Raw genomic sequence first — 21,439 nt, forward strand, 5'->3', positions numbered from 1 at the left:
AAACACATCAGCATACTATCATCTGAAAAATATTGCAAGAATTAGATGCTTTGTTTCCAGTCAAGACCTAGAGAAACTTGTACATGCTTTCATCACCAGCAGGGTGGATTATTGTAATGGACTCCTCACTGGCCTTCCCAAAAAGACCATAAGACAGTTGCAGCTCATACAGAACGCTGCTGCCAGGATTCTGAGCAGAACCAGAAAATATGAACATATCACACCAGTCCTCAGGTCTTTACACTGGCTCCCAGTTACATTTAGGATTGATTTTAAAGTATTATTGCTGGTATATAAATCACTCAATGGGCTAGGACCTCAATATATTGCAGATATGCTCACTGAATATAAACCCAACAGATCACTCAGATCATTAGGATCACATCAGCTAGAAATACCAAGGGTTCACTCTAAGCAAGGAGAGTCTGCTTTTAGCTATTATGCCAGCCGCAGCTGGAACCAGCTTCCAGAAGAGATCAGATGTGCTCCTACAGTAGTCACATTCAAATCCAGACTCAAAACACATCTGTTTAGCTGTGCATTTACTGAATGAGCACTGTGCCACTGTGTGTTCGACTGTTTGTACTGTATTTTATTTTATTTTATTCTAAACTGTTTCAATTATTCTTATTTTTTTATTCTTATTTTAATCTCTTCTATGTAAAGCACTTTGAATTACCATTGTGTATGAAATGTGCTATATAAATAAACATGCCTTGCCTTGCCTTGCCTTGCCTTACTTAAGAACAGTAACAAAGTATTTGTTCTTCTTTACTATCCACCTTTTTCCTGGGGATCTTACTGGGGAAATGAATGTGGGTGGGACTTCTGCTGGAAGTTGTTCTACAGCATCCTCTTGCTCTGGCTGCAGTTATTTTAGACCTGTTTACAGCTGGTAATAAGACCTGTTTCTGATGATCCGAACACAAATGGTCAGCGCTAAATATATTTGTAAATGGGTGGCAAAATGTTTTGTTACTGGATCACAAAAACACTTACAGAGGTAGTCAAAAAACACATTTCATTTGAGGTTTAAAATGATTTAAAAATATGTTGTGTTTGTTTGTGATTAAATCTCAGCTGCATCTGGGAGAAACAGCACGCTGGTATCGTTCACGCTTTCTTTGCCTTAATGGCTTTTTTGGAGTTTATTATGGGTCAGTAACACACTAATATAGTGATTGGATGTATGTCTTCATGAAATCATACACACTCTCCTCAAAATCCCAACACCAAATAAAAGAATGAATGGACGTACATCATTACAACAGCTGTGTATCAATATGTTTATGTAAATTCTGTTAGTGATACCATTTATTAATTTATTTCACAAAGCTTGAGTAATCTTTCTGTTTGAAAAGCTGGTCACATACTGCTTAATAAAGTAAAAAAAATTTTTTTTAAATAAAGTAAAAATGTATATTTACCTAAGACTGTAGGACTGCATGGTAACCAACTTGCTTGAACCTGCCTTAAGCTGCACAAAACATGAAGATACTTTCACTTTCCTATATTTCTGGCACAGTTCTCTGTAGTGTGACTTAAGTTCACGGGAACAGATTATCTTGGTTGTTTACAGAATCAATAATAATTTCTTATCTATCACAGCACACTGTAGGTATATCATACATGTTTATATTGATTTTGTAAATGTCTAGACTGCCATAACATATCTGTAAAACATTTGCTATTACATAAGAGCTGGAAACACATCAGAGCTTTCAATAGCATTTCATTTCATTCAGGTATTCTGCGGGTGGAGACTGAAACTAAGGACAGATTGAGAAATGGCAGATAAACTTTCTGGTAAGCTAAATTTTTACTATATAATTTATAACATGCATTAGTATTTAAATTGGTCATATTTCTGAAGAACATGATTGAAGTGTATCATTAATGGAACCCCCCTCAGCAACAACAGAATATGCCGATAAATTCAAACAAAAGTGTACAATGTGCTTGTGGTGACTTGTTATAAAACAAAGCTGAAAACAAAGCTGCATGCAGCAATGTGCGATACATGTAATGCAATGTACTGAAATGCCAAGATGTAATTCAACTGGCATCAAGATTAGGAAAAATTATTTAAGAGACAAAAAATATATGTAATCTTTTTATTTATTTTGTATTCCTTTTGATTTTGTTTCAAATATTCAGTTAAGAAAACTCACTATGCACTAGTCTATGAAATGACGTTATGTAATGCAAAGTAGTCAAAATGACCTTATGTAATGCTGATCCATTGGTTTCAGTTGGCAAATATGGACCCAGTTAGTTTCTACTTAAAACTTATTCAAATGTAACATTTCCTATCTGTATAAAATAAGAAACATTAAGGCTGAAGTATATTGTTTCTGCACCACCAAACGTCATGGATACTTTTGTAACCTCAATTCCCGGAGGGAGGTAATAAGACGTTAGAGGTAGGGTGCTGGGAACCTAAGGCTTGTATTTGACACCTTTTCTGGGGCTGTTGGGGAGGGTTACACACAGCAGCAGCTTGCACCTGTGTCAGCGGTTCATGTAACAGGAGCTAGTGCTTGGCTCTTTGAACGGGACCCCTTGTGTCACTTCATTCAACAATGTTGAGTGAATGACAGAAGGGGAACATCACGGTTACTGTTGTAACCTCCGTTCCCTGAGAGAGGGAACGAGATGTTGTGTCCCTTCTGCCACTAGACCTACCACTGTAAACGGCCGTACCTTATTCTCGGCTCCTCAGTGCAAAAACCTGACTAACAGATACACGCCCCCTTCCCTATGTCCAGGGGCGGGACATGCAAATTCTGTCTGCCAATTTCTCATTGGCCTTTTCTCAAGTTCAGAGGTACGCGAGGCTCCCAAGGAAGACCCCTTGTGTCACTTCATTCGACATAACGTTGAGTGAGTGACAGAAGGGGCACTTAAGAATTTCTCATCAGAACATATCTTAGTTTATTGTCATTATTATACTTACATTTTCACTTATATTCTACATTCTAGCAATTATGTCATGAAATTGCATAAACAATATGAGCTGTCACTGTTTGAAATAATGTGTGCAATTTACATTGAGTTTACATTCATTTGTATTAGAGGAGCAAAATGGTACTGTCACTTTAAGAGATCAAGGAGCCTCCCACAGTGTTCCAGTTTAATAACCAGAGAGGAGTGAATCTCTCGGTTTCTTTTCATGCTATGTGTGATTTTACTTTTCTTTTTAAACCGTGTTTTCTTTTTCAACAAAAAAGGCAGTTTTAAAGGTATTCCAGTATTTTACTTTAAAAGCTAAATTCAAGCACTTCAAGGATTTTGTGCAAACCATGTAAAGATTGAATTTTTTTGACAGAAAACACTGTTGATACGGTTTGTCATATTTCTAAATTTCAATGCATTATCTTATCCCTTATAATAAGGGACATAAAAAATGGTTTTACCTCAATGGTTTGGTAAGGGCGCTAGGTGCAAGCGATCCACCCTGTCAGTTGTCAGCGTGTTAGCGAGTTCTACCAGCTCGGACCTGAGAAAACACGGGCGAAACCGACTCAACCCTGAGATTGTAAAATCTCGTAAAGGTATTGGGTGTTGCCCAATCTGATGCTCTGCATATGTCTGCTAAGGAGGTGCCTCTGGCCAGTGCCCACGAGGACGCAACACTTCTTTGAGTTGAGTGTGCTCGGATCCGCAAGGGGGGGGGGCACGGCCTGGGTGTGATAGGCCAACATAATGGTGTCAACTACCCAGTGGGAAAGTCTCTGTTTGGAGACAGTGTTCCCTTTCCGCTGTCCACCAAAGCAGACAAAGAGCTGCTCAGAACGTCTAAAGCTCTGCATGCAGTCCAAGTAGGTACGCAAAGCATGTACCAGACACAGAATCGAAGGGGATGGGCCTGCCTCCTCCCGGGGCAGCGCTTGCAGGTTCACTACCTGGTCCCTGAAGGGAGTGGTAGGAACCTTGGGCACGTAGCCCGGTCGCGGTCTTAGGATCACATGAGTGTCTGCCGGACCGAACTCCAGGCAGGTGTCGCTGACAGAGAAGGCTTGCTTGGCCGGGAGGGATTTAACCTCCGAGCACCTCTTAGGAACCTGATAATTAAGTCGTGCTTACCCAAAGACTTGCCATCTACTGTGTCGTTGTGGGCCATGATAGCGGCTACATACACCTTCAAAGTGGAGGGGGACAGCCTCCCCTCCAACTTCTCCAGCAGGAATGAGAGCACTGACCTAACTGCACACCTCTGTGGGTCTTCAGCCCCGGAAAGAACACCAATTTGCGAACAAGCGCCACTTCAGGGTGTAAAGTTGCCTGGTAGAGGGGGCTCTGGCTTGGTTGATCATGTCTATGACGGCAGGTGGTAGATCAGATAGATCTTCCGCATCCCGTCCAGGGGCCAGACGTGGAGGTTCCAGAGGTCTGGATGCGGATGCCCAGAGTGTGCCCCGTTCCTGAGAAAGAAGGTCCTTCCTCAGAGGAATTCGCCAAAAAGGCCGAACTGGGAGACCGGCGCATCGAGGAAGCGTTTCATGTCCATTTCGCGCATCTCGACCAGGTTCAGCCACAGATTTTGTTCCTGAACCACAAGAGTGGCCATCGCCTGCCTGAGTGACCGCGCTGTGACCTTCGTGGCCCTGAGGGCGAGGTCAGTCACTGATCACAGTTCCTGCAGCACATCGGGATCAGGACTACTCAAGTGCAGATCTTTAAGTGCCTTGGCCTGGTGGACTTGCAAGAGGGCCATGGCGTGCAGGGCGGAAGCGGCCTGTCCAGTGGCAATATAGAGGTCAGTGAAGACGTCATCCTACAGGCCTTGGAGGGGAGCACAGGGCGTCTCCGCCAGGTGGCGCCATTCTCTGGGCACAGGTGAGGTGAGCCGCTGTTGCCTTGAGCCTGGACGGAAGTCAACGAGCGTGCCGGGGGGCGGGTGGTTCGAGGGGTCGTACCCGGCGGAACCGAGCCCGCTGCCATCCCCAGATCGCCTCCATCGCCATATTCTAAATCTAAACACGATTTCGTGTTCAGCAATCAAATAAACTAATTTGTTGGCACAGTCATTGACCATAAAAATACAAAATTACACTTGTCAAAAAAGGTTGCCAACCCCTGTTCTATCCAAATGTACAAATATATAAATTGATATGCTTACATGTTCCAATAAAACCATTCAAATAGCTACATATGATAATGAAATCCGGATTACTGTGGATCCAACAATATATTGTGTTCCTGTTTATGAATTATCGTAACCATTACAGTCCCCATCCTAATAAAGGTCAGGCACCCCTTTGTCTGAATGGCTCTCAATACTCAAAACTATTGTTTGTTCACCATGCTTGCACTGTCATTTATGGGCATTACTGCTTTGTAGAGGAGTTGAGTGACAGCCAATTAGATCACATTTCCATTTATTTGTTAATTTATTTTGTTAGTTTCACAAATGTGTTATTATTTATTTGAGAACAGACTTTCAGATATCAGAATTTATGATTTTTTTTTTATCTAAATATGAATTATTGAAATTTAAAGTCAGAGAATACTCAAGGACTCTGTGTGGGCCTACGCCACTGTGTTCAATAAACTATATCTATTTCCATGAGCAATGTTCAATAGCTTTTTATTGTCAGTAATTTAAAGAATAAGCCTATATAGAAAGTGACTTATATTTGAACTATTGGAATAAAAAGTGCTGAGCAGAAAATACTGCTGGTAATTATAATTCATTGTTAAAGCTGTGGACTCTTAAACATTCATCTTTAAGTTATAGAGTAACTTGTATAAATAGCAATTCACTGGTAACTTGTATAAATAGCAATTCACTGGTAATGTCATTCTTGTCAGAGCCTCCATTTTTAGATTTAAAAATGTATGGTTTTCTAATCATTAGGAGAATGAAAGTTATTTTGTAATTAACATCATTTATGGACAGTGAATATAACACTATATTTGTTGCGATGAACACATAAAACTGACATCACATATGTAAAGCCAACATTTGTATGTGGGGCCCATATGGGTATGAAATGGGCTGAAAAATGGGCCCCATGTAGGATTGTCCGCGGGTTACGTAATGGCCCCATGTTAATTACCCAGCTGAATTTCATGTAGGATTGCACTTGGTACTCAATGGGACCTAAGTGGGCAACATGCACAAGACCCATCTCAGTCCCAGCTTTAACCCAGTCGACATTTGTATGTGGGGCCCCTGTGGGTTTGAAATGGGCTGAAAAATGGGCTCTGTATGGGATTGTCCGCGGGTTACATAATGGCCCCATATTAATTGCCCATATGAATTTCATGTAGGATTGCACTTGGTACTCGGTGGGACCTATGTGGGCAACATGCACAAGACCCATCTTGGTCCCAGCTTTAACCCAGTCCACATTTGTATGTGGGGCCCCTGTGGGTTTGAAATGGGCTGAAAAATGGGCTCTGTATGGGATTGTCCGCGGGTTACATAATGGCCCCATGTCAACTGCCCACATGGATTTCCTATAGGATGGCACTTATAAACAGGTGGGCCCCAACTGGGCTGCATGCACAAGACCCATCTTGGTCCCAGCTTTATTTTTTTTGTGGGTACTACAAGGTTACTACATGGGCTGAAATACGAGCTGTAAGTGGGTTTGTCCACGGGTTCCATGTTGGCCCCTCATTTAGGTTTTATGCTGGATTTTCACAGGGCTTCAAGTGGGGCCCAACTAGGAATTATCAGACATAGCCAGAAAGGCACGCTTCCTAAGGAAGCAGGGGAAAATCCAGTCAACCTGGACCACTAACTGCAAGGTGTTCATTAAACTTAACGGGTCACCTGAGGAAGCAAGAGTACTGTCTGTTAGATTCATTGAGGAGCTGGACAAGTACCTGTGAATCTTGATCATGAAATTTAGTAAGGGGAGTAATTTGTTTCATTGTGTGGGACTGATTTGAATTATAATTGCTATGGACTCTTTTGAAGAGCTTGACTGTTTAAACTTAACAACAGCTGGAAATGAGAGTGACAATGATGAGAGGGATGGTTGGAACTTAAAAACTTTCAAATTCACTGATCATAATCAACATGGTTTTGAACATGATATTGACCCTGAAAATAATTTTCTTAACAACATAAACAACAACTGTTGTTATTACTCTGATGATCAATTCAACATGAACATAAAATCTGATTCTGGATTGTCAATGATTCATTTTAATAGCAGAAGCTTATATGCAAATTTTCTTTACATCAAGGAGTACTTGAGTTATTTAAACAACCCATTTCAGGTGATAGCCATATCTGAGACCTGGCTTACTTCCGAGAAGGGTGCTGATTATGAGTTAAATGGATATGAATTGAATTATGTTAATAGAGAGAATAAAAAAGGAGGTGGAGTGGCATTGTATGTAGATAGAAGATTAAAATATAAAATTGTGAAAATATGACAAATAACATTGATGATGTAATGGAGATAATAACGGTTGAAATTAATTTGGTAAAAAGAAAAATGTCATTGTAAGCTGTGTATACAGAGCCCCTGGTTCAAATATCGAAATGTTCAAGAACAGTATGGAAAGTCTATTTACTAAGAATGATCAAAAGCAGTGTTCATTTGTGGGGATTTTAATATAGATCTCTTAAATCCCAATAAGCATAAACTGACAGATGAATTTATCGATTTAATGTTTAGCATGAGTTTTTTCCCACTTATAACTAAACCAAGTAGAATATCATCACACTGTGCAACTCTAATAGACAACATATTCACAAACCGAATGGACGATAGTCTAAAGAGTGGTTTGTTACTAAATGACATAAGTGATCATTTGCCAGTTTTTGTGACTTGTATGGGTGATTATGTGAAGTATAAGGAAGTTAATGAGGTTAGTTACAGGAGAATCAGAACTGTTGAATCAATAAATACACTTAGAAGTGTATTACTTGCATATAATTGGAAAAAATTGTATGATGAGACTGATACCAATAATGCATACGCAACATTTCTGTCCACCTTTAAATCTTTATATGATGAACACTGTCCTTTAAAACAATTAACCATAAAGCACAAATTTATAGAGAGACCATGGATGACAAAAGGATTAAAAAATGCTTGTAAAAAAAAGAATACCTTGTATAAAGAAATTATAAAACACAGAACTAAAGAAGCTGAGAATAAATACAAAATATATAAAAATAAATTGACCAGTATCATGAGGAGAAGTAAGAAAGATTATTATAATAAAATATTAAATGATAATAAAAATGATATCAAGGGTATATGGAAAGTGTTAAATAATGTTATAAGACCTATGAATAAAAAATACCCTCAGCATTTTATAGAAAAAGAGAGGACATTAAGCAACATGGAAGATGTGGTCAATGGGTTTAACAATTTCTTTGTAAGTGTGGGAGCAAAGCTGGCTGATGTTATTAAAAGTCCTCAGATTGAAAGTGAGGCGAAGGCAGTTGATTATTTATATAGTAACCCTAACTCTATGTTTTTGAAACCAGCTGGAGGAAATTGAGATTATTGAAATTGTTAATAATTGTAAGAATAAAAAGTCAACAGACGTGAATGATATTGATATGGTCTTAATTAAGGATGTCATTGGTGCAATCGTTAAACCGTTAACTCATATTTATAATTTGTCTTTAAAAACAGGTGTATTCCCAAGCAAAATGAAGATTGCAAAAATCATTCCACTATATAAATCTGGAGAGAGAAATCAATTCACGAATTATAGGCCATTGTCTTTACTCTCTCAGTTCTCTAAAATATTAGAAAAATTGTATGTAATTAGATTGGACAATTTTATTGAGAAGCATGAATTATTGGTTGACAGTCAGTATGGATTTAGGACAAACAGATCTACATCAATGGCACTAATGGAGTTAATTGAAGACATTACCAGTGCTATAGATAACAAACAGTACGTAGTGGGAGTATTTATTGATTTAAAAAAGCTTTCGATACAATAGATCATCGCTTGTTAATCAATAAACTGGAAAAGTATGGTATCAGAGGAGTTGCATTAGATTGGATGAAAAGTTACATAAGTAACAGACTTCAATTGTTCAAATGGGTGAGTACAGATCGGAGTGCTTAGTATCACCTGTGGAGTACCACAGGGGTCAATATTGGGTCCGAAATTATTTATTATGTACATAAATGACATATGTAGGGTGACTGACCTCTTAAAATTTGTGATTTTTATGGATGATACCAATATTTTTTGTTCAGGGAAAATTTGAAGCAGCTTTTGGAGGTGGTCACATCAGAAATTAATAAGTTAAAAATTTGGTTTGACTTAAATAAATTATCGTTAAATTTAGATAAAACCAAATTTATACTGTTTGGTAATCAGTAAAACCGATATACAAGTAAAAGTTATGATTAATAATGTTAAAATAGAAAGAGTGTATGAAAATAAATTTTTGGGTGTGATTCTTGACCATAAAATTTGTTGGAAACCCCATATCAAATATGTTAGAACAAAAGTAGCGCAGAGTATTGGAGTAATGGGGAAAGCAAGGCATGTATTGAGTAAAAAATCACTTTTTATTTTGTATTGTTCCCTTGTGTTGCCTTATTTAAATTATTGTGTTGAAGTATGGGGCAACACCTACAAAACCACCTTACAAACATTAAGTACAATACAAAAAGAGCAATTAGGATAGTAAATAAGGTAGGATATCATGAGCATACTAATTTACTATATTTAAAATGGCACACTCTAAAGTTTAATGATCTCGTTAAATTTAAGACCGCTCAATTAATTTATAAAGCAATAAATAAACAGCTGCCTGGAAACATACAACAGTTATTTACATATAGGGTTGGGGGTTATAACTTGAGAGGGGATTTAAATTTGAGTCAACATAGGATTCGGACAAAACTCAAAAGCATGTGTATTTCGATTTGTGGGGTGCTTTTGTGGAATGGTCTGAGCAGTTCGATCAAACAAAGTGTTAATATGTTGCAATTTAAAAAAGGTATAAAAGTTTTATTTTTGATAAGTACAGAAGTGAAGAGGGTGAATGATAATTCATTATGATTGTAAATGCAGTTTGATTGTTTTTTTTTTTTTGTTTATGATTTTATTGTTTTCATTATCTTAATACTAAGATAAAGCATTATTGTAATTTAGCAGGTTTTTTTTGTATTATGTAAAACGTTATGTTAGATTTATCTTCTTTGATTGTGAATTGGTTTGGGTAGTTACTGGGGGTAGGTCTGGATAAGCCTAGGGCTTCTACCTATCCCTTTTCGAACAGGTTGATTATTGTTTTTGTGTTTATTTATTTGTATGGAAATTTCATACGTATTGCTGTCTTCATTTATTTATTTTATTATTAATTTATTAATTGTTCGAAATAAAGATTTCATTCATTCATTATATGCATGTGGCCCAACTATGGATCATCTGGGTTCAATCTAAATGAGTAGCAATACCACAAACAAGTTTTAAAGCATTAGAGCACACAGTGAGATTTAAATCTTTTCAAATTTCAATTTTATTGAAATTACCCATCATATTATGCTATATACTGAAATTCCAGAGACAATATTTAAAGAAGCAGATTTATGTCAGATTAAAGAGTATCTATTTAAAGTTATATACCTAATTGTTTAAATAGTTAAAATACAGATTTTGAACCTGTATTTGACTTAAGTCTTTACTGAAAACTTTGAACATTTGAACAGGAAATAAATTGGGTAATTGAGGTGATGTGTGGATGATTCTTAAATTTCCAGGATAGCTCAATTTAAAGCAACACTATGGAACATTTTTTACCTTAAAATAATGTTTCCAAAATCTTATCAGTGGTTCATCAAGTCGTAACAGGGTGAACGGCACTTCTGGATTTGCTTTGCAGCCCTATATCTGCTATAACCACACTATGCAATTTTGCCAAATCGGGTCGCGTTTCTGTAGTCCGAATGAGACATAAGACAACTACAAATTTGACTTGCTTTACATCAAGCGTTACAATAGTCATTATTTAGTTTTTCTTCGTTTCTGATGTCACAATACATCATACTTTCATGAAATCATGTAACATACTCTTCCTTGTCTGTGGACATCGTTCATTCTAAAGCCGGTGCTGGATAAACAGGGAGCGTGCGTGCGACGGTAGGCTAAATAATTTACGACAGCGGTAATGGACAATTTTGTTTCCAACCAGTAGGGCGACCGAAGAGGAAAAGTTCCATGGTGTTGCTGTACTGAAGAGTCACAGTTTTAATACCTTAAGTTAGAATTAGGTTAAAATGAGAATCCCGATTCTTTTAGTGTTTCAGACAGAGATCACGATTCTGAACAGACAACTTAACAACATAACGTAATTTACTAGAGGTTCAGACAAAATGTAAATTTTGAAGCAAGCTTACGTAGGCAAATCTGAATAGAAAAACCTCACAAATAAAATATCAAAAAATTACCAGCAGAAAGCAGTAGAGAACACAGTGAGTCTGAAATATGTTCAAAATCCAGCTTTATTTAGCTTAACTATTTTAACAGCTTTATGTCACAAAACTATTTTAGAACCAGCCTTGAGTGTTTTGGAAAGCTGTCAACCCACTTTTAGAACAAAATAGTCAGAAAAAATACAAGAACTGCAACAGCTAGATACAGCAACTTCTTATAACCTTTTCAGTAAACTTTAAACTGCAGCCATATTTTGGTGCATTCTTGATGCCCTTTGTCCTCCTCTGTCTCTTGCTCCAGTGAACCATTTTGACAGTGCCCTCTCAGCTTCTTGCTGGTTGACCTTTGATGTCAGGGGGTTGTTCTTAAGAGCCTCTGCAAAAACAAATTCATTTTTAATACAAACTAATTAATATTACAAATAGGGATGGTCTGATCAATTGGCCGCAGATCAGTAGCGGCAGATAATCACATTCTGGATCAATTCGGTAGTTACTAAATTTGGCGGATCTAACTAACCACTCAAAATTTGATGACAATGAACTTTAGCACTGCAGTCATGCCATCAACAGTGTAGAATTATTATGAGGTCTCAAGAAATAATAAAATAATTAACTATTTGGTGTGTATGTTCTAAAGAAATATTATGTGGAGGAACATTGTCTAATGGATTTAATGCAACAAACCTGATTTGATGCGTCTGCTCTCTGTCTAAGGCAGTCCACACTCACAGCAGAAAGCGACAGGGAAATTTAGATTGTGTCTGTCCTTCCATTAAAAAGCATATTTTGTCTAAAAGTTTAATGTACTGCACCATTTAAATAAAATAGATTTTCTGACTATTATTTCATATGTCGGGCTTTACAGGATTAAGTAGGCACGTGAATTCAATAAGTAATCATACTGTAACAGCAGACATTCTGTCTGCAGATTTTAAAATGAAATTGGTAACACTTTACAATAACGTTCTATTTGTTGTTAGTTAATTACCTTTGTAATAATGACAAATACTTCTAAAGCATTATTAATCTTAATTAATGTTAATTTCAACATTTACTAACACATAACCAAAATAAAACATTTTACCTGTTTACCTGTTAATATAGCTTAATGGACCTGAGCTAATATGAATTAACAATGGTTAGTTGTGTTTTCATTAACGTCTAGGTTACGTATGTAACCTCCGTTCCCCGATTTACATCATCTAATTTTAATATCCTTAGTAAAACTATATTTGCATATGGAAAAATAATACATTCTAATTACTTACATGGCATATGGTATATAGAAGAACACCTGCCAGCTATTCAGGATCTGAAAAAAAAAAATTATGCAAAAGAAGTATGGTGATGCTCATAGTAGAAAAGTCTGTTTAGGTTATTCTAATGTTTGATTAAATAGAAAAGAAAAGAAAAATGAATAATAAATAGAATAAGACGCTAACTGATTATTGCAACACATGACAACTTGACAGCTCAACAATAAAACATGAGAACAAATGTGAAGAGTACTTGATATTATCATTTGCTTGCTATAGAACTCTATCAGGATATGTGTGTCTTAAGCAGTCATTCTGTTTGAAACCATTTATCACTTTTAAACAATTCTGGATGGGGTGAATTTTGAATCTTTAATTAATTTACTTAAATCAGGACTAAATTATGTTTCCCATTTTTAACTATAAACTATTTTTTTTAAACCTTTTAATGCAATATATTGTATATGACAGGATTAGCTATGATCATAAATTATTAAACATTATAATAACATTCTAATAATAAAACATTTAAATTATAATCTTCATACCAACCGATATAAAAAAAATATATAATATCAGTTAATAATCTGTCTAATAATGTCTAAAAATAACAGGTTATGGCTCTGATAATGTATGAAATATTATATTAATAATTATTAATATTTATCCACCTTGACTGTGGTTTTTGGCAAACTGTGGAGTTCGCCTTAATGGAAAGACGCATTGACAACTTTATATTTGGATTTCCCTCCAACAACCGAACATGAGCTCAAAGTGTTTAAAAAATGCGCGGGTTTACGGCGCATGATCGAGCTCCATGACTCTGTCGCTTTGGAAATGAAGACATTGAAATGCAATCACGCGTAAATGGGCTTCTCTAATACTTATTATGAAATTATTTCTTTTTATTTGCTATTCTCCACACTGCAAAATCTATGTGCTGCTTATTCAGCTACAGGGTCTAAGTAAAATAGAGATTGATACGGGAGGCATTTTCAAGACGATCTCGTATTGTACGGGATGGCCTATCCCCTTATAGTGGATATCTTTGGTTAAACAGCTTGTAGCCTACATAGAATATTAAAAAATATCAGTCTAAATAATGCACATTAAAATAAAAAAATATGCGGCAAAAAACAGACAAAGGGGCATCGAATTTAATCTGAAAAAGTTTAAAATATTCTGCTGATAAACAAACGTTTTGTGTTTAAACTTTGAACTATTTGACCTGAACGTTTCTATGCCCCATGAGATGACTTCATGACTTATTAATGTGTATTTTTTTATTGTACATTTCACGAATTCCAATATTGAATCGTTAAGTTAATTAGCAAATTGACCACTTCCCCCTCTTACAGCTAAAGGAACTTCTCTAAATGTATTCTGTTATGGAATTATATACAGAGTTTATTTAAACACATTAACCACATCATCATATAATCAAAGATGTAGGCAACTCACCGCAGTTGTAACCGTAGCAGAGCTCACTCCTTCTAGACCGCCAACAGCTCGCAAAATGGCGCAATTGGCGCAATAGGCATGTCCTTTTTTTTTTTTTTTTTTTTTTTTTGCTATGACACATGCTGAACACATTTCTTTTACAAAATGTACAATATCTTACCTTTGGCAAACAGCAGAATTATAGACTTTTTAAATGTTTAAATTATTATTTAATTTGTATTGAATGCTACAGAACACAAATGGACCATTTTCAAAGACTGTGATGACGCGTTTTAACAGTCATCAGCATCGCAAATCCTGCAGTTTTTTTATATTTTAATAGTTTTTTTTAAAGGTACATGTTTTTGAAATTTTATGCAAAATATAATATAACGCTGTGGGAGTGACTTCTGACTGCCAATCTCTTTTTTTCCCTCTTTTTGAAAGTTGTGAAAACACTAATATGGAGTTTTTCATTTGCTATTTGAGCAAATGGGAACACAAAAAAAGTATTTAATGTATTCTTTCATTCACTGCTATAGAATTTTACACAATGACGACTTCGGCGTCTGATTATATCAAAGACCATGTCTGACCCATATGGTTTATCAAAGTGGGTTCCATATGTGTTTCCCATGCATAACCCATATAGAGATTACCTTTGTGGGATCTACCTTGGGCCCATGTAGGCAGCCTATATGGGACAGATTGTTTTTGCCCATATATAACCCATCTCGTTTGGCCAAGCGGGCCCCATATGTATTTACACATAACATTACTCATATAGAGATTACCTATGTGGGACCTACCTTGGGCCCATGTAGGCAGCCTATATGGGACTGATTGTGTTTGCCCATGTCTGACCCATCTTGTTTATCAACGTGGGTTCCATATGTTTTTCCCATTCATAACCCATATAGAGATTACCTATGTGGGTGCTACATTGGGCCCATGTAGGCAGCCTATATGGGACTGATTGTGTTTGCCCATGTCTGACCCATCTTGTTTATCAACGTGGGTTCCATATGTTTTTCCCATTCATAACCCATATAGAGATTACCTATGTGGGTGCTACCTTGGGCCCATGTAGGCAGCCTATATGGGACTGATTGTGTTTGCCCATGTCTGACACATATGGTTTATCAAAGTGGGTTCCATATGTTTTTCCCATTCATAACCCATATAGAGATTACCTATGTAGGTACCCCCTTGGGCCCATGTAGGCAGCCTATATGGGACTGATTGTGTTTGCCCATATATAACCCATATTGTTTGGCCATCGGGCCCCATATGTATTTAACCATTCATTACCCATATAGAGATTACCTATGTGGGTACTACATTGGGCCCATGTAGGCAGCCTATATGGGACTGATTGTGTTTGCCCATGTCTGACCCATATTGTTTATCAACGTGGGTTCCATATGTTTTTCCCATTCATAACCCATATAGAGATTACCTATGTGGGTGCTACATTGGGCTCATGTAGGCAGCCTATATGGGACTGATTGTGTTTGCCCATATTTAACCTATATGGTTTGGCCAAGCGGGCCCCATATGTATTTACCCATTCATTACCCATATAGAGATTACCTATGTGGGATCTACCTTGGGCCCATGTAGGCAGCCTATATGGGACTGATTGTGTTTGCCCATGTCTGACCCATATGGTTTATCAAAGTGGGCTCCATGTTTTTTTCCCATTCATAACCCATATAGAGATTACCTATTTGGGTACTACATTGGGCCCATGTAGGCAGCCTATATGGGACTGATTGTGTTTTCCCATGTCTGGCCCATTTGAAAAACCCAAATGGGCCCCATTTGCGTTGCCCATTTTGAGCCCATGCACTCATTTCCCATTAGTGACCCAACTAGAACCCACATAGGGAGCCCACCTGTTTTTGCCCATGTGGGAACTACTTAGCTGACCCAAGTGGGTCCCAGATAAGATACCCATTTTGGGACCATGCCCACTTGGTACCCACGTAGCCCAAGCATAAACCATGTGGGGCCCACGTATACATGTTGGCTGAACTGCACTTCAGTTAACAGCTAAAAGTGTTCCTTTGTTAAAAGAAGTAATGGAATTACAAATTTCATAATAATTGTTAGCCTGTTAGTTTCTGCAGCATTAGAGGTATGAAATGTGTGTATCAGATTTATAGACCTGGTATTTTGGGACATAAGAATCAAGTGGTGGCACATACTAATATAATAATAATGATGATAATAATAATAATAATATTAAAAACATCACTCAATAAAAATTATTTTCTCATTGTAACAGATCTGAGAATTGTGCTGTTGGGTAACACTGGATCAGGAAAAAGTGCAGCAGGAAACACCATCTTGAACAGAGATGCATTTGAAGTGAAAAACTCTCCAGGATCAGTTACAATCAAATGTGAGAAACAAGAAGCATATGTGAGTGGATGGAAAACATCAGTTATTGACTGTCCAGGTCTAGCTGACACTAGAGATAATGAAGAAATACTGCAGACTGTCACAGGGAAGTGTATGGACTTGTCCTACCCTGGTCCTCATGTGTTCCTGCTGGTGATGAAACTGGGTATGAAATTCACAGATGAAGAGAAGAACACTTTGAAATGGATTCAGGAAAACTTTGGAGAAGATGCTCTGAATTACACCATCATTTTGTTCACTCATGATGATGTCCTGAAGGGCAAACCTGTAGAAAGATATCTCAGTAAAAGCAATGATCTAAAGCAGATGATTAAGACCTGTTGGGGCAGATATCACTCATTCAACAATGAGAACAGAAATAATCGAGATCAGGTCACAGAGCTGCTGGGAAAGATAGATGCAATGGTTAATTTAAATGGAGGGATGCACTACAATCATCAGATGAATAGAGAAGCACAGAAAAAGCTAAATGCTAAAAGAAACTAAAGAAAGATAAAATATCAGCTATGGCTGCAGGAGGTACAGTATAGTTGTTGGGGACTGCTGTAGAATCAGTAAAACCTTTTTAGTTCTAATTAGTAGTTGACATTAGATTGACAGGCACACATTTTAATGTGATTTAATGTGGGGATTGTTTAAATGCTATATCCATGCATAGATTTAGTTGTTTAGAGCAACAGATAAACAATATTGATGAAATGGAAGAATCCTGATTTTTATTTAATTTTGATTCAGTTTATTCTAGATACTTTTCCACTACTAAAGCTTTGATAATAATTAAAAATGAATGCTCACCTGCATGAATTGTGAGTTCTTTGTATATATTAAATATATTTGTTTTATTATTTTATTTTATTTGCTCTGATTCAAAACAATTTTGACATGATTAGCAGGAACTAAAATCACTAAGCAGGGACTAAATTAACTACTTTCCAAACTTTGCAGCATAAAGGCTTTTTTGCCTTTACTTTTCCTTTTATATAAAAAAGGACAACGGTATGGTTGAAAGAATTGTTAAAGCAAAGTTAAACTATAAACTCGCAAACACAATAAGACTTTAAGTTCCTTGTACATGTAACAAGCTTTGGACTGGAGTCGGATTAGAATCCATTTGCAGAAGTTTAATAAAAGAAGTACAGATCATACAATCCAAATCGATAAACAAATAGTGTAGTAAAAGTCCAGGCAGAGGTCACAAACACAGAGAGGCAAATCTCTAGCAAACAAATCCAAAACAGTAATCCAAAAACATGAGTCGATAGAACCGGTCAAAAAATCCAAACACATTAAATCCACATACAATGACAAACGCTCAATAAGGCAGGTAAAATATGGCAGTACTTTGCATTGTAGTGTTGCAGGCACATGGCTTATATATATGTATTACAAGAATTGATACAATGGAATCAAGAAGTGAAACATGACTAATATTCGGGCGACAGTGCCCTCTGGCAGCTGGATGAATGGTCCATGGACTGAGACGTTACAAAATCCCACCTCCTAGGAACACCTTCAGGTGTTTTTTTCTTAGGCCGCCCTCTGAGTCTTGGTGCTAGATGATCCGGATGGTCATGATGATAATCACTGATGAGCGATGGATCTTAAATGTCCTTGGCTGCCACCCATAATCTTTCCTCCAGGCCATATCCCTCCCAGTCCACTAGATATTGCATCTGGTTACCTCTCCTACTAGAATCGAGGATCTTCTGCACTAAGTAGGCAGGAGAACCATACATTTCCAGTGGTGGTGGAGGTATTTACTCCGTAGTCTCAGGACCAGATGCATGTGGACCTGTTTCAGCAGTGACACATGGAAAGAGGGAGGGATACGGTAATTAGCAGGAAACTCCTGTCTATAGGTAAAAGGATTCACTTGTCTTAGAATCTTAAAAGACCTACATACCTGGGACTGAGCTTCCTACTTGGTAGCCATAGCCGCAGAACTCGGTTAGACAGCCAAACCATCTGGCCAGGCTGGTAGTCAGGGTGTGGGGCAGCTCCGTTGTAAGCTTGATGTAACCTGACGTGAGCGCTATCCCACACCCTCTCACTCCTTCTAACCCAGTCATCCACCGCAGGTTCCTCAGAGGGTTCCCCCTGACCAGGGAAACAGTGGTGGTTGATATTCTAACACACACTGGAAAGGGGTCCTATGGAAGAATTTATCAGGGAATTTTGCATGTATTCAGTCCATGGAAGGAAAGTACTCCATTGATGCTGCTCTTGACTACAATATGAGTGAAGGAAATGTCCAATTTCCTGGTTCAGCCTCTCCACTTGCCCATTAGGCTGTGGGTGATAACAATGTGTTTAACTCACATTAATCTTGAGATGACTACAGAAAGCCCTCAATACTCTGGTGTGAATTGGGTGAATCGGAGACAATTTCATCAGGAAGTTCCTAAATCCTAAAAACATGGTGGAATAGAGTTTCAGTGGTCTTCATAGCCATGGGTAGCCCTTTCAAAGGAACCAGCTGGCACTACTTAGAGAAACAATCAACAATTACCAAGATATTGGAGTTGAGGAGGTCTGCTAAATAAGTCGATGGCTAAATAAGACCATGGTTGCTGTGGAGTGGGTGGTGGTTCCAGTAGACCAGCAAGGAGTTGTCTAGGAGTTTTAGTCTAAGCACAGACATGGGATGCATTGACATAGGACAGTGGTTCCCAAACTTTTTACAGTGGCGTACCCCTTCAAACATTCAACATCCTTTCACGTACCCCCTCTCTAACGCATAGATAAAATTCACACCAGGTCATTTGAAAATATGTTTAACACAGTTACCTTTGTAAAACAATTCACTTATATTAAACATGTTATAAATGGCTTACCGATTGAGATGGGAACGCCAGATATTATATAACTGCATAACTTGAAAACTCCCCCCTCATTGCATCGCGGTATGCAAGAATAGATTTAGGTTCTGTGCCTGGAATTGCGCATCACTGCAGGTACGGCATTGCCGGCTGAATTCGAGCATTATGTATCTGTTGAGTGGTCAGCTCAATGTGCTTTTTATGTCACATTTGACACTGTTAGCAAGGTTGATCTCATTTGCTGAAAAAACATCATGCAACGATGTAAAAACAAGTCTCTACCTTGCCAGCAAATGTGATTGAAAAATGTGATTGGAAAATTATTTGGTGCTGCTGAATGTCTGACACCTGCCATCAAAGTTTATGAACTTAATACCATCAGAATCAAAACTCTCTATGCATCTAACCTTAAATACAAATTACGTTTTAAACTGCGGGGGAAAAAATAAATAAACTTAAATCGTGGATGACTGACATGTGCAAGTCTGGTTAAACAGTGAAGTATTTTACTTGCCATCACGTCACCTAGCACTGGACTGACAAAAAAAGATACTTGTGTGATGCACGACGCATGAGTAAATGCATTTTTAACCGCAAAATATTGGCAGATATAAAGTAGGAAAACTATTTAACTGTACACAGCAAAGCACATTATAGTACACAAGTAAAACAAATAACCATTCATTCTTGTGTAGGCTACATACTTAGAAACTGTCATCTTTTTGCACTACTGTGTACTGGTCGGCACTGCAATGTCTCTCACTGTGTCTATTGTCCTTCATTGTTAGTAATGTATTGTACTGTCCCGTACTTTTTTCACACAGTTGCACGTGCACTTTATATAGGTATGTTATTTAGTCTGTGTAGTCTCGTGTGGTTCTGGGTTTGTCCTATGTTGTTTTATGTAGCATCATGGTCCTGGAGGAACTTTGTCTCGTTTCACTGTGTACTGTACTAACTGTATATGGTTGAACCACAATAAAAACCACTTGACATGAGATCCTTCATGCTGATGGACCCTCCATTTCAGTTCTCACCACAGGTTTTTTTATCAGGTTCATGTCAGGGGACTGGGATGGCCATGGCAGAACCTTGACTTTGTGCTCAGTGAACCATTTTGGGTTGATTCTGATGTGAATTTTAGATAATTGTCCTGTTGGAAGATCCAACCACTGCCTATTAACCTACTAAAGGTTTTGCACCCCATTTACACCTGTTTTTAGCAGTGACCACTTGTTATTTAATGCTAATATATTGACTTCCGGCAGAAGTTGCACCCACATCCATTTCCCCAGTTAGACCCCCAGGAAAAGGTGGATAGAAATTACGTAAATTTAATATTTAGAAAAGAACTGTAAACACATGTGAAGAAGCAAAAGAGTACAAGATTGAACTCTGCATGTTTGAGTGTATTTTCTTTTGTGCCTTAGGGAGAGAAGAAAATGAAGTCAAGCTAATTGCGGTGTGAGAAAAAGGAGTCTGCTCTTGTCTGATTAGTTCAAGGAAATGAAATGTCTTCTTGAGTCTTTTGGCCATACCAAGTATAGTGTCAGTTTAGACAGTTTCTGATAGTCAAGCTGCTATCGCGGTCAATTTATTTCCTTATTGCTATAGATGCTGCTTGTAACACCACATATGAGGTAACTGACATAACAAAATTGATGAGACTGTCACTCATCTCGGGCATGCTGTACTCAAATGAAGAACTTTTCTTCTTGGGTAACGGAAAACCCAATTTAGGTTCTACATAGGACCTTTTCTTCTAAGAGTGTAGTTTGGATACCGAGACTACCCCATGTTTGGAAGCAGGGGTTAATTATGGGATTAAAGGACATTATGGGCAAAAATAAACATTCATCTGTTGTCAGTGCAAATGCAGAGGAGTAACTTATAAGAGCCTGATATTAAGAAGCACACTGTTGTCTTTAGTTTTGAAGGAGTCTTGAGGGGTGTTACATCTTATAAAACTTTAAATTGTCACTTTATTTGGGAAAATTTAGAGATTTTAGTTTTAGACAAATTTCACATTTTATTTCTATTCTGATTTATTGCAAAGTTGTTCATTGAATGACTCATTGCATAATTCATTATTCATGAAAGTACAGAAATAAAGGTT

General features: G+C 37.5%; 1 protein-coding gene across 1 annotated transcript; it reads left to right on the top strand.

The window, feature by feature from the left end:
• The first annotated feature begins 1,524 nt into the window (after positions 1-1,524).
• On the top strand, positions 1,525-17,197 carry LOC127651734 (GTPase IMAP family member 2-like). Its single transcript, XM_052137717.1, has 3 exons — positions 1,525-1,614; positions 1,746-1,806; positions 16,368-17,197. The coding sequence occupies exons 2-3, from the start codon at positions 1,788-1,790 to the stop codon at positions 16,988-16,990; spliced, it is 642 nt and encodes a 213-aa protein (XP_051993677.1). The 5' UTR covers positions 1,525-1,614; positions 1,746-1,787; the 3' UTR covers positions 16,991-17,197.
• The last annotated feature ends 4,242 nt before the right edge of the window (positions 17,198-21,439 follow it).

Source organism: Xyrauchen texanus, chromosome 11 (genome assembly GCF_025860055.1).
Source record: "Xyrauchen texanus isolate HMW12.3.18 chromosome 11, RBS_HiC_50CHRs, whole genome shotgun sequence".
In the NCBI taxonomy this organism is placed as follows: Eukaryota; Metazoa; Chordata; class Actinopteri; order Cypriniformes; family Catostomidae; genus Xyrauchen; species Xyrauchen texanus.